This window comes from Scophthalmus maximus, chromosome 12 (genome assembly GCF_022379125.1).
Source record: "Scophthalmus maximus strain ysfricsl-2021 chromosome 12, ASM2237912v1, whole genome shotgun sequence".
NCBI classification, from domain to species: Eukaryota; Metazoa; Chordata; class Actinopteri; order Pleuronectiformes; family Scophthalmidae; genus Scophthalmus; species Scophthalmus maximus.
The window spans coordinates 14,385,597-14,400,000 of record NC_061526.1 but is presented as its reverse complement, the minus strand read 5'-3'; the positions used below and the strand labels follow the sequence as shown (position 1 = coordinate 14,400,000).

Genomic DNA, 14,404 nt, shown 5'->3' with positions numbered 1-14,404 from the left:
AGAGCACATTGCTTCATTCTGTTCCACGCTTTGTGTAACCCACCAGATATTCCTACTTGCTTTTCAGAGGCACATTCAAATCCACCCTTACAGGGAAACGGGCTACGTCACACCCAGAAGAAAAGTCTGACCACACTTACAGTAACAAGTTCGTCACTTGTGAACGCTCTCATCACCCGGTGGATCGTGTATTTGCTCGGGCCTCCAGGCCCCTTCTCAGTAACTATCTGCACAGAGACACCGCTGTTCCCTTACTGGAATCGTTTTGTGACCAACATCATTTGCCTACGCGCACCAAGCGGGAAATCATTCCACGGTGCAGCGATAGATGTGGGGGAGAGGAGGAAAGAGGCTGTGACAGGAAGGAAGACGTGTGTAAGTGATGTTGTCGACAGCCCAAGCCTTTCTTTCCAGGCACCCAAGATGCTTGGCTACTTTCCAGATAATCAGAATCTCACATGTCACCTCGTGTCGGGAATCAATGACTGTAAAAAATAATAGTAATAATAATAATCATTATAATCATCATCATTATACAAAGTCATTAACTGGGGTAAATGGGAACAAATGAGCCAGAACTTGTGAGGTACGTAGAAGTGATCTACCATGGGGCCACGACAGTAGCTTAGGAATGACCAAAACGGAAAACATATTTTAAGCTGAAAAAGGGGAGTTTACGTTATTTTATATTCTTTTATGTAACACTTTGTGAAAACAGCAATTTGTTGGCATGAATTTAAATGTCACGGTGACTAAACAAGTTGTCCAGAGAATTTTCAAATAGATCATGAACGTATGCAATTTCACATGCTCTGCATCTCCATCGATCGTGAACAGGTTTACTGACATATGGTCATCTGGAAACCTGATGAATCAAAGTCCAACATTCCCGCGAGGATGCTCCACGACGTTCGCCAGCAGCTAACTTTGTCTGGGTTCACATTTGGTGCCAGCGAGTTTATCCCAACTTTTGTCGCGCCGGTGAGCATCTGTGAGAGATGACCGATAATGTTAAAGTTGCAGGCTGCGGAGCCAAAAAGCTAATTATGTTGAAAGATTATTAAGACAGCTGGGGAATCAGATATGACATTTTCACTACATATCTATATATCTACATATTGTTAGTATAGAAATATTTAAAATAACACCTTGACTCGCCGGTCAATATAAGATGCCCATCATCATCGTGTGTGATGCTTTGTGAGCCTCCACTGAATGAAAATATAATGTTTCTTCCCCCCCGCTTGTGGTAAGAAGGATACGCAGGGTGACAATTTCCAAAATTATGTAGAAAAAAAGGAAACAGTAGCGTTTTCTTGTCTGAACAAGTGTGCAAGATAAAGTAATGTGGGAACTGGAGCCAACGCTCATTTCTCAGAAACGGCTTAGTTTAAACACCTAAGGACACCTCTCGCCTGTTGGGGCTGGCGGGAGGCCTCTACAGGGTGTGGACATTTGAAAACATAAATGCATTAAGACCACTGTATTGTCATTTAAAATTTTGCCAAACTGTTTTGTTTGCATTTTCTTTTTTTATTGAAAATATAAATTTTAATTAGGGAAGGGAAACGTGTAGCTGCGAGCTGAATGAACATTTTAACTTAACACATGACAATATGCAACGTAACTTTCACCCAAACAAGCATAATAACCAGAACATATACAGTAACGTACATAGATTACTTTTTGAATATTTAATATTTGTCCCCACAATTGAACACCACATTCAACAGAGAACTTGTTCAGTGTGCACGGCTTCCTCTGCAGTTTTATGACTGCACATTGGACGTGTCGCCTTTGGACCACGGCTTCGCTCTCCAGTTACTGCGAGATTAAGTTGGCCTTCTCCGCGTTCCCACACTGCGGCGAGTCCGGTACGAGGATCCCTCCGTGGGGGTGAGCTTGTAACGCAGGGACCACACAGTCAAGAGCCGGATCTGCAGCAACACAGGGACGGGACGGGACGGGGTCATGTTTCAGTCGTAACCGCATGGGCATCAAAAGTCAAACAGATCAGGTGATTGTTCTTACCCGTTTGCTTTTCATTTCCATGTTCTTTCTGTTTCCTTCTCTGATACACTGAAATAGAGCACAGGGGGGGTCAATCAGATGAGGAGATGCACCGGTAGAAAAATACATGTGCTGGTTTTTCATTCAAATCATTCTGCACAATCTATTGCATCCACTGAATTCTTCCACAGTTCTAGGTTAGTGTTAACCATCCAACAACCGTCCATTAAGTGATCAAGTAACTAATGTGCACTTTGCAAACACAAGTCGTTTCCTCAGTTACAGTACAAGCTGTGAACGTGTTTTATTTAAAACACAGTATCATCACCTCGTGTGTAATTAGTTCTTCTCTTAAATCACGCCTGCTGCACTGAAGCTTTGACCGGGATTGTGGACACAATGTGAGGGAGTTTGGAAGTGTGGCTGCTGGAAGTCGGCCCAAATCCATTTCCATTACGAGTGCTTACATTCTGTATGTCAACAGAGCAGACAGTACTACATACTACAGTACATGCCCGGGACCTGATTGATGTAATCTTCTACCTACCTGTTAACAGAACGTGGAGCACCAGTGTGGCCATTATGATGCCAGAGAGGCAAACGCCAACGGGCACAATGACCCAGGTCATGTCCCGAGAGGTTTGACGGACGACGACGGACCTGGGAGGTGAGGACTGATCTGGGGAGGGAATTTCTAGAGTCAAGACTGATGCACATTTGGCTGAGAGGACATTGTATGTAGTAGTTATGTAGCAGGGGCGATAAGCTCGATCGTTTCTTTGCCAACACAACAGAGAGGTTGACATCACTTACGGTTGTGCAGAAAGGAGATCAGCTTAGCATGAAAAGTGGATGCAGTCTTAAAAAAGATGGAATATAATGTGTCTTCGAAGTGGAAATAGACAACTTATGGCCTTTACTTGTCATTGTGATGTTAGAACTGATTGCACACAGATTGTGTAATGGTGATAAAAACTACACCACTTATATTGATCCCCATGGAACCCCAATTTTTCACACCCCCCCCCCCAAAAAAAGACGACTTGATTTACGGCACAAACGAAGTGCGTCACCCATTACGTAACCAAAAACAAGAAAGGGAATGGCGTACTCCCGGCATCTATCCCCAGTGATGGAATGGGGAGATGGTGGGATAAAGGGAGCGACAAAAACAACTCAGCCTCGCAAGAGAGAAAGACTCCCGTGAAGGAGAGTGATGGAAAAAGAGAAAAAACACAAAACTATTCCTATGAACGGTGTCTCTGGAGAACAATGACGTTATTCAGCAAATGTCCGAAAGCATCGTCATTGCAAGCTCCCTACAATTCTGCCAGCCTTTCAAGTTCTCGGTTTCGTGCGAAGAAACTGTAGCTCGGGTGAAAACACAGAGGCAGGCTCATCAAAGACAGTATTGTTCGCGTTCGTCAGAGCCCTGATGTTTACACAAGCCTTCTTCCGTTGACGGCAAACATAAAAGAAATCAAGTCAATGCCGATACAGTCCTTCATGGTTTTCCGAATGGCGCCAAGTAAACATTGAGGGCAAAAGAGGCAAATGCGCATGTGTGATTGCCCTATTAGATGTTGCGTGAGAGTAAAGGTAAGCTCAGTCACTGCTTCAAAACAACAGGAAACTGATGTGGTGACAGCCAAGTTGGGAGACACCCAGAGTAGGACACGCGGGGGATGAAACTGGAGAGAGAAGAGAAGTGAAGACAACACAAGAGGCCCAACCCCCCCCCCCCGTACTTACTGCATAACTCAACACAGTGAACGACTGTGGCAGCGTACTTCATGCCGAGCCGCCTCACCTGTCCAAATACAGCGTTCAAAGTCAGTGTGAATTGTCAAGGAACACGCCTGAAAGGAGATTTTATCTTTGCAAACATACCTGGACGCAGGAGTTGCATAGTTCCCCAGTCAGGTTCAAACTGACAGCTCGATTTTTCTCCTGCGAAACGGACAAAGGAGACGAGAGACCTTAAGGAGCTGGACAAACACGGAAGTCATCCGGCTGCTAGGATTTTAAGTAGGAAAAAAAAAATATTGTGTCCTAGCAACAAACGACAAAAAGGGGAATATATAACAAACAGCAAGCGGGCACAAGCCTGTTGTGACAGCGCCTTCATGTAAAAGGGGCAGATGCATTTGTACGGATGGGGCCATTGAAAGGTTTGACAAGTATGAAAACGGCGTGAATTAAAAATGCCCGGGGCTTCGGCGGGGACCCAACTGTGGAACACGCTCTCCACCACCATCTTCAAATAACCCAGGAAAAGGAAACCTCATTTTGCAATCTTCACCCCTGGCACTGCCCGTAAATTCGCGGCAGACGAGGTTTGCCTCGGCGAGCGGCAAATACCCACCGCGTGCACGGTGTGCGTGTTGGTGATGTGGCACGCAGCAGGACCCGCCGACTTCACACACTGCCCCACCGAAAAAGTGGCGCGGACCCTCGACATCATCTTCGCCTCTTCGTGACCCCGCTCTCTCGTCACGACCACATCCCACGCTGGGGATGATTGCACAACTCAAGCATTACAATGAGCAATTCTACAGTTCAAACGGCACACTGCTGAAGGTCAACCATTGACCATTATCTTCATGATATCGGAGGAGGCTCGTGAAAAGAAAAATGGACGAAAAAGTGCTACCTTGGAATCGGTCATCAGCGAAGGGGCAGCGGGTCCAGGACTGAGAGCCCACGGTGAACTGCGGAGGACGTAACATTGTAAATTATTGCAGCAGTTAGGTAAAGCGCATGAAGATTCAGTCACCATTCGTGTGGAGGAAGAGATTTAAGTTACATTTTCGCTTCAGAGAGCTTATTAAACATTATACCATGGGCACAGTGAGCTGTATCAACGTTTCAGTGTATAAAGTAACAGTGGGGAACAGAAGTTCCGCTTTGTGGTTAGATTACAAGTTATGTCTTCCTGCTGAAATGAGCTAGAACGGATGAGGGGTTGAACACAACTTCCCTTCCCGACCGAGTACAACTTCTTTTTGTCTTGGCTGGACCGCAAACAGGACGAAAAAGTCTGTGCCCCACTGAGTGAGCGAGCGAGCGACAGCATGAACTCCAGAAAATGTACGTATCAAACAGACCGGGAATTCTCGGCTTGCTCTCGTTTCAGTGCATCAGACACAGATAAAACAGTCGATTACAATAAGAAGAAGAAAAACCTTCAATCTTAAATCATCTCCACCACTAAAAATGCTTTTCGACGGCGAAACTCCCAAAGAGCCAAAGGGTGGAAGGTGATCATTACCTTCATGCACAGTTGAGGGTGTGGGTCCACTTCAGTGAAGGCTACCTGAAAAAAATAATTTGACGAAATTGTTATCAATAAATGGGGGAAAAAAGTACATCCAATGACAGAGTTGTAACACTTTATTTCGTTAGTGTGCGACGTTGCACCGTTGCATCATCTGGTTACACCCAAAGAATGTTATGCCAGCACATCTTTCCTGCGCGTTGAGTGAATGTTGAAGCTCGCGGCTTAGCCACGTTCTGATCAGTGACTCTCAAAACTTTTGTCCGCCAATATGTTTGCATTCCTGATGCCTCGCTGTTGGCCACTCGTCTGGTGACGATGAGTCACAAGACATTTTTTCTGAGGCAGTGACTCACCTTTGCGACACAAGCTGGTCGGGATTTCCGTCTCCCTGTCCTGCTTCAATCGACGCCTTTCTATTTGACATGTTCTCATACTAGTGTCGAATCATCTTGTGCATCGCTGGCCTCATCGTTCAGTGACGGGCGACCATCACCAGCAGCCGCAAACACAGAAACGTAAAGGCTCGCACCTTTCCACTGGTAACGTTGCGGAAGGCCTGGGGCAGATCCACGCAGACGCCGTCCCCTCTTTTCTGGCACAATGCCACACCAGTGGGAACTGGGCAGACTAGCTCCCAGGACAGCGTCTCCTCCAGTGGGTCAAAGGCGACTCCAAACCACAGTTCCTCGAGCCCTGCGCAGAAGGGGGAAGTCACGGTCGGTCGCACCGCGCGTCCCACAGTATCTGTTATGCTTTGTGCGACGGCAGCTTGGGACTGAGAGCAATCAAGTGACTCACGGTCTTTGAACGGGCAGAGCTGGACTCTGGGGGCGTCCATCACCGCAGACCATCCCTGTGAGAGACGTATTTAACGGGTATCAAAAGTTGAACCTCTTTCGCATAATCAATCACACGGATCACAAAGTGATCGAAATGTCAAAAGTGTCAAAGTGTTGACAGAAGTTGTACCTCGATGCAGAGGCAGGGCAAAGGTTGCGAGTAGGGGAGGGTGGCGCTCTTTACGGGTTCCTCTTTCTTTATCTGAAAGGTAAACAAAGTTGTAGAACACACAGTATATCCATCCAGCGTCGGGCGATTCTCGGTGAGGATTTATTTGTGAGGATCTCCACTAGGATTAGGAGACTTTTCCGGCTATCAACGATGACGGCGTTGCATTAGTGCCCTCCATCCAACCTTTGCTCTACTGACATTTGCAGTTTGAGAACGTGAGTCAGTGAGTGAATTAGATTTAGTAATAAAAATTGGATGACACGCTGACGCGTGGTGGAGGAGAGGAGTTTCAAGTAACAAAGGGCGCTCTCACACTAATATCAATAGTTAGTACGACCACACTGCTAATAATTAACAAGGACGATTCACTACATATTTTCAGTTTTGAATGTGATTTCAGGGCCATGATTTTTGAACAAAGTTGAGCCATTCATCAATCATCTATACCCACACCACCATATCCTGGTCGTAGGACTGTAGAGACACACTTTTATGAAGGTAAATTGTACGCATGTTGTGAAATTCAATTTTTCCCTCAACGTTCCGTGGAACTAAATGATCCTGTAGTCGCTTCCAATATTTTGAAACCCAAAAAAAGGGTCATTGAGGGGGGACTGACCAGTGCATTCGGCCCTGCGCCTGAACAGATGAAGTCCTTGTAGCACAGGCGGAGGTGGTAGTTGTGATCGTCAAGCATCTCGGAGACACTGACGCTCAGCTCCCTCTTCTCGGGGTTCACGTCGTACGACAGCCTCCCAGCTGGCGTTGGCGAAGCACATTTTCAACATGTAAGGGGTTTTTCAAAAAGCTTGCAATACTGTATTCAAGCACTGCCTAAAGAAAAGAAAAAATGCACCCACTGATGCATTCAGGGACGTGTCTCCTCAAATCTCCGCTACTGCAATCTGTGGAGAGAAGTAACAAACTTCAAAAAAAAAGACTAAATGAGGCCTGGGGGGGGATGACAGCAACAGAAATGTGACGTGACTCCACTGTGTGTAACTTTACTATAATACCCTCACTACTGCAGTTTGCTTGGTGTAAATCATTTACAAGGCATACACAAATCCCATCTTCAGTTTCTGTGTTGTGTTCCGTCAGAGTGCGTTTGCTCGTAATTATGCAAATACGGTGGCCGCGCTCTTACCTGGAGCATCGTAGGTGCCAGACCAGGTTATGTCACAGTAGCTCGGCACAGTTTTCACCATCACTTGCACTCGTTGGTTTGGAGAAACGGTAGTGCAATCATGTTCAACTTCCACCTTCAGAGAAAGGGCAAAAAAAAAAATGTATAAAAGTGTCTGCCACAGTTCAGCGATGTCATCAGGGAAAATTGCATCGTTTGCACCCGTATCGACCTACAGTGAGAAGTTCCTCTCACGTCATCCTCTGGACGAAATTCCCCCGACAACAGCATTTTCCATGTTACCTGCGATCCAGACATTCTCTCTCTCGACGACCTCGTGAAGCTGAAGATTTGGCAGTTCACCATCATCCCTGCAGTGGCGGTGCAAATAGACAAACCGCGGATGGGCTCTGGGGAGTAAAATGCACAAAGGGTTAGGAGCCCAGACGATGACTGTCAAACAGTTACAGTGACCGTTAACAATTCAAAAACTACTAACGCATGCCGGCGTGAGTTCCCATTGGTTAACGGCCGTGCTCAGCAGTGTCACGTCTGATTGGCGGAGTGGACTAAAGATTAAAATGGGATCAGAGGGATTTTCCCGTCCCGGGCCAGTCAGGCAGGAAATCCAAAGAGGTTATGACATTGTGCTGCTGATTTAGAAAAGTGTGCACGTGCGTGCGTGCGTGCGTGCGTGCGTTCGTTTTGACCACACCTCCTCAGAATCGTGATGGTGGGTGCAGAATCAGGAACCGAGAAATTTCAATTGATGTATTAAAAAATGCAAAAGCAGAAGTTTGAGCATGGAGAGAGATTGTTTTTTTTAAATGAGACTTCCTTCACTGTAAATCTGTCAGTGATAACCATCTCTCACAACATCCCGTGTTGGCTTGACTACACCCAAAGAGCTGCATTCAAAACTTCCTTGTTAAGACCTGTCTAAATAATTTGAGTATCAAAATAAAACCTTACAAAATAACAAATGCTGGGGGGGGGGGGTTTCTTTCTTTAACGCAATTGACATTCAACATAGACAGTACTTCCCTGGTCTGACACTAAAGCATTGAATTATTGCAGTGTAGGTGAGGGGCCTAATAACTGTCTATGACCGTGCTCCTACAGCAGTACAAATATGATACAGTCGAATGAAATTTGTGGGTGAAACAAATAGCCACTGGCCTGATTTCAAAATGGTCACGGCGGGAGAAAAAGGTCAACTGACAACTTAAAGGTTGTTGAGCCTGGCCACATGACTCCGTGGACGGCGACATCAATCTGCTGGTCGATTCGCCAGTTTCTCCACTTTGGTCCAGACAAAAGGAAAACTTAATGCATGATGGATTTCCAAGAAATTGGGTTTAGACATTCATGTTCCCCCTGTAGCGCTGTCATAGCTTCATGTTTCATTGACATGCGTGCGGTAGCACGTTGATATACCTGAGAACAACCACGCGGCGACAGAACAGCCGTTATCTGTGTTTACATACCGGCGAGCTGTAATACGGTTTCCATTCTGAGGTGGAGAGAACATTTCTGCCTCCCTTCACACCTCATGACCGTGGAGAGGCTGATGTTGTGGAACACGGAGGACGTGTTGAGGGCGTCGGTGGCCGCCAGACACTGAGGAGGAAACAAATCTGGGCAGGGCCAGGAGCAAAGAACATGACGACACTTGGTTATTTTAATTCATCTTGTGGCATTATTCGAAAGAAATCATTTGCTTGTGCATGCAGTTTCTTGTCAAAGGAAGCTCACTTCAGCCGAAACAAACAAAAAAAATTGCAAACGTCTGCGTTGAGTGTATTTGCTCCTATGGCTGTCGGGGAAAAATACACAAGCTACAATATATGCTTTTTTTAAAATGTCCTCTGTTACTCAAAGGGAAGAATTAGCTGTCATAGACATCATCATGATTCCTGTTTGACACCCCTTGCTCGGGTTTGATACCACAATGAGTCCATGTGGGCGGCTGTCGGCCATTAAGGTCAGTGGTTTCTAATTCGACTACCACGCGCGGCAACGCATTCTACGGCAGGGTGAGAATAATATGATGCAAAAATGAAGCGCTTCATAATTTCTTTCAATAAGATATTAAAATGCTGACAATATTGCGCGCGCACACACACACACACACACACACACACACACACACACACACAATATATGAGATGAGCTACCGTGTCGAATCAGGCGCCGTGTGCATGCGTGAGTGCAGATGCGATTTCCGCGGCCACACGCGTGTCTATACTCACAATCTGGCCTGACCTTGCAGTGAAGACCCTGCGAAAAAGAGGAGGGAAGAACAAGGGAGAGAAACACCCTGGGATTATTTTTCTGTGGAGAAGGATCTCCATTAATCAAGTGAAGAGAACAGCGCTAACCACAGCAAAGAGCTTTTTACATCCTCCTCCTCGTTGTCTCGGGGGAAGCCAAACTTGTCGGTATTGGCTCCGTTATGGTTCAGGGACAAATCTATTTGTCGCCTGCCATTCCGCTTCTCTAATTTGGCAGTGGTGACGAGAGTCTGCGCTGAATTTATATGAAGCGATAATGGACGATAATTTCACACGGAGATACGAAACCACGCAACAATGTGTGTCACCCTGTCAGTGAGTACAATTTTGCCCCGGGGGACGCTCTCGTACAGAGGCTTTTTGAAATACATCCTTGTTATCCTTTTCATCAGCCAGGAAATAATAATGCCCTGTGAGAACTATTGCAGAAATGTGTATGAGCTGCTATTCCTGCAATCCGTGGCGAGTGACACCTTATTCCTACAGAGGAGCGTTTCGTCATTGTGGAGTACCTCACAGCTTTCCTAACTGTGGTAAAAGCAAAAAGAAAAAAAAAAATCTCAGCTGTTTTTTTTGCTTCTGCTTTAATAAATTCTGTGTGTGTGTGTGTGTGTGTGTGTGTGTGTGTGTGTGTGTTTCTGTGTGTGTGCGTGTGTGTGTTTTATCCGTGTGTGTGTGTGTGTTTTTCTGTGTGTGTGTGTGTGTGTGTTTTTCTGTGTGTGTGTGTGTGTGTGTGTGTGTGTGTGTGTGTGTGTGTGTGTGTGTGTGTGTGTGTGTGTGCGCTGCTTTGGTTTCCTGCTCAGGTTTCGAGCAAATGATTAAGTATAGTGTAGGGGATTCAAGAAGCACTTTAGCCTCCAGGAAGTAAACACTAGCCCCCGTTCACGTGAGTTCGCCTGCAGTGGCTCGTATGCATGCTCCCTAATGCAAAGGTTCAATTAAGTCAACAGCTGAGTCACGCGCAGTGCCAGGAATTGGCTTTTTACAGATTGGGCACTCGCATCCTGATTAATCTGATTCATACTTGGAGAGCGTTTGGGGATAACCTCAAGTAGTGGAAGTAGCAGTAGTACAGAAATGATGTAACCCTGACCTGGGTTGTGTTTCTTCAAGCCAGTAGAAACAATACAAGAAGTAGCAGCAGCAGCAGCAGCAGCAGTAGTAACTGACATAATCTCATATGCTCCTGAGGTTGCCGTTTTACCTGAGAACACCTGGTGCCGCATGTTCCTATCCTCTCCAGTCCTGTGCTTTCTGCTGCAGCTCCACTCGGACCCAGGCGACAGTGAGACAGCAGCAGGACGGCCCACAGGATCATCTTCACTGGCCGGCACTTCTTTGATCCTCTTTCTTCTGGGAGGAACGAGGGGCAGAACCTGCGGCGCGGGCGTCGGATTGGTGCCTGTGATGCTTATCCAGAGTCAAGTGGACCGAGCGGAGTCAAGGACAGAGTGAAGTACAGCAGCTGGGAAAGAGTGGATTTAAATATGGAGGCGGGGCTTTCTGAATGTAGCTGTCATTCGTTTGTGTAATGGGACTGTAATACAAGTCATCTTGTATCTTTCTTCTTTTTTTTTTATCCACCTGACTGTCTTAGTAATGAACTATGATTACGTGGAGATGACACAGAACAAGCAGTAAATCTTGTGTCAGAGTTTACAAGAAGAAGGAGCAATAGGTTTCACAACATCCTGCTCCAAGTTATATTTTACAAAATCCCATGTCATGATTTATTTAATAAATCATTAAAAACCTTCCCTGAAAGGAAACCTCCTCCAGTAATTTACTGTAAAATACCCCAACCGCTGCAATCCAATGCACGCAATTCAGTCAAATCAAAGGAGGGACACGACTTCGAGGCTGTAACTCGACACAACCTATTTTGTGTTCACTGTCCCAACGTCTTTTTCTGAAGGTTGAATGCTGCAGGGCAAGGTAGGAGTGTTATTATAGTCTTTTTATTTATTTATTATAATTTAGGGGCAGAAACATGATTACTGATGAGCATGGTGGTGTGGCACTGTCGCCCAACAGCAAGAAGGTTCTGGGTTCCAATTCAGGTTCAGACTATCCAGGGGCCTTTGCAAGTCCCCCCCCCTCCCCGAGTTGTGCGTCTCTGTATGTCGGCTGTGCGATATGCTGGCGACCTGTCCACGGTGTCACCCCGCCTCTCATGTCAGCTGGGATCGTCTCCAGCCCCCCAGCGACCCCTAAAGGACAGTACGGTGCAGATAATGGATGGATGGATAATTGTTGAGTAATTTTGCAATTCAGTCGGGTAAGAATAGCAAAATAGCCCACTTTTGTTAATTCAATGGGCATCGCGTCTCTTGACATCTGGTTGATCTGCCAACAAGAGAAGTACTTTCAACCAAGGCGGCAGTGCAAGTTAATCATAATAGCTGACATTTAACTCCCTTTTGTGTTTGCATGAAAGGCGACTTCCTCTTGGCTCCGTGCTCCTATCGAATGTCCAAACACAAGCAAAAACACATTTGTATGGCGACTATCCAGTAGCGTTTGTGCAGTTGCGTTATCTTTATCTATTGTATCTAATAACGATTAATATTTCTGCACTGCAGTCGCGTTTTTTTGGGAGCAGTGGAAACAAGCTGTAAAAACCACCCTGACATAGCATCACCTTTTAAGTTCATATTGAAAAGGTTCTCTATTTCACGACACATTTAGTCGTTTTATCCAGTTATTTTCAAAAATATGGATTTTAACAGCTTCGAATAAATGAGCCAGTGTCTTTAAAATATAGAAACGCGAGAAATGTCGCTAATCAATTTCACTAAATTTTTAATGCTGTGTCAATTTTTGTAATGATTCATTTTTGATATCTTCTTTCATATCTCTTGGTGGTACAGCTTTTTCCCTAATACTGTGCAACATGCAGCACTGAGGCACGTCGCGCATGAAAGCTGCTCATACTGTAAAATACAACACCTGCCTTTACTCGAAAAAAGTATGGAAATTCGTAATAAACTTTAACTTGACAGCGAGTTAAGCTGAGCTGAAAACTCAAATTAACTCAAGTTATTTTACTGAGGCAGCAAGTTCCCATACAATTTTTTTTCAAAGCCCCAGTGTGTAAATTTTGTACTTTTCTGGCGGCATCTGGTGGTAAAGTTGCCAACTGCAACCCACTGAGCAACCAACAGGGGACACTTTATGGTGGCGCACCACTGATTCCTTTTCCGTTTTCCGGCAGCGCTGAATATTCAACACGAAGGCGAAGTGTTCTGGACCGTTTTGTGCGAAAAACGGTTTCGACACGACGTAGCAAACACGCAGACTCATACGGAGGTCGGGTCCATATAACTATATTTAACTCATTCAAAGGTGATGAAAAAACATTGGTTCTGTGTTGCAGGTGATTATACATATATGAACACGTAGTTATGGACAATATATTCAATTTCCCCGAATAAGTTATTCTTCTTCCAGACTTTCATTGCAACAACTCTGGGAACAGAGTGTTCTGCTGAGTTCCCGCAATAAAAGAACTGGAATGTCTCGAGGCAACATTTGATCTTTGTACCAGTTTCAGGGAAGAGTTAACGCAAATACGGCCCCAAGGCACCTCCACGATAATGACAGGATATGAGTCTCGATGGAGTTAATAACTGGATGTCAACATTTGGAGCAACGCAGGCAAAGAGGGCCGCTCTACAAGTCAACAACAAGGCCGCGGTGACCCAGCAGACCACCGCATGAGCAGTGTACAGTGGTTTCAGTTGCGTTTTCCTGTCAGGAACTACACATCTTTTAAATGCAGTGTTCAGCAACATCATCTGCGTGACCGTAAAGCGGTCACAAGTAAACTGAATGGCGTCCGCGCTCGGTTAAAACCATGCCCTTAAAAACAGGTTTTCCGATATGTAAAAGCTGTTCCATCCTGAGAATAAACCGTCTGAAATAAAAAGCAACAACAACAACCACCACCACAACCACTGCACTGACTTGTCACACATGGGTCTAATAATCTGAACAAGATTATCCAGCTACATTGCCAATGTTGTTTCAAACCCAGCGAGGACACAAAGGACACAAAGGACCCAAACGCCCACATGTACTCGCCGGCTAAAAATAATTCAATTTACACGCACACACAAGCTTCCGAGCAGCTGTGAATAAAGAAGCAGGCAATAGATAGTTTGCATATATGGCACCTAGCCAGTGACGGGAACAGTGGCGTGACCTCGAGCGAACCTCAACGATGGAGCTATTGACATAGGATGGTAACGCATTTTCTTTGTTCCGTCTGTTGCCATTTCACAGATGTGGGTTTGAAGTATTTCCTAAGTAACACTGTAAAAAGAAAACTAAAAAAAAAACCTTATCTGTAGGTTAAACTTGTCTTCACTACTTTTGTGTAATGGCTCTATCTACTGGGATTGTGTGTGTATTACAATACCTGCAGGGTTTTTGTTGCTTCCCACAGTCATGACGCTTGGTGGCAGGTGTTTCTGTGACAATAATGAAGTAATAAATGTCAGTACAAGCCATTCATAATGAGTGCATGAGTTTTGGCATTTATACAGTAGCATGGTGAGCTACCAAGTCTGCAAGTGATTAAATAATAAGCCACAAGGTGTGCAGTTTTTTTTTGTTAAGTCATTAATAAGTGATTCCACCACGGGAATAAAAAAAATATTTCTGCAGTTGTAAAAGTTAATG

General features: G+C 45.3%; 1 protein-coding gene and 1 long non-coding RNA gene across 5 annotated transcripts; one reads left to right on the top strand and one right to left on the bottom strand.

The window, feature by feature from the left end:
• Positions 1-1,671: 1,671 nt before the first annotated feature.
• Positions 1,672-11,059, bottom strand: il17rel (interleukin 17 receptor E-like). 3 transcript variants are annotated; one of them, XM_035614100.2, is made up of 18 exons: positions 10,926-11,059; positions 9,605-9,707; positions 8,915-9,064; positions 7,731-7,837; positions 7,449-7,563; positions 7,162-7,206; positions 6,921-7,060; positions 6,260-6,331; positions 6,089-6,143; positions 5,820-5,983; positions 5,282-5,326; positions 4,664-4,721; positions 4,376-4,521; positions 3,901-3,960; positions 3,763-3,820; positions 2,558-2,689; positions 2,032-2,079; positions 1,672-1,937 (listed from the first exon to the last, which is right to left on the bottom strand). In XM_035614100.2, the coding sequence occupies exons 1-18, from the start codon at positions 11,037-11,039 to the stop codon at positions 1,822-1,824; spliced, it is 1,728 nt and encodes a 575-aa protein (XP_035469993.1). In that variant the 5' UTR covers positions 11,040-11,059; the 3' UTR covers positions 1,672-1,821. The 3 variants fall into 3 exon arrangements, with proteins under 3 accessions (XP_035469993.1, XP_035470002.1, XP_035470009.1); XM_035614109.2 differs by having other exon boundaries at positions 9,680-9,707; XM_035614116.2 differs by lacking the exons at positions 3,763-3,820; positions 3,901-3,960; positions 4,376-4,521.
• On the top strand, positions 4,993-14,234 carry LOC118288255. 2 transcript variants are annotated; one of them, XR_004785829.2, is made up of 2 exons: positions 4,993-5,100; positions 10,913-14,234. It is a non-coding gene; the product is annotated as an uncharacterized LOC118288255 (long non-coding RNA). The 2 variants fall into 2 exon arrangements; XR_004785830.2 differs by having other exon boundaries at positions 4,996-5,100; positions 10,985-14,234.
• Positions 14,235-14,404: the final 170 nt, after the last annotated feature.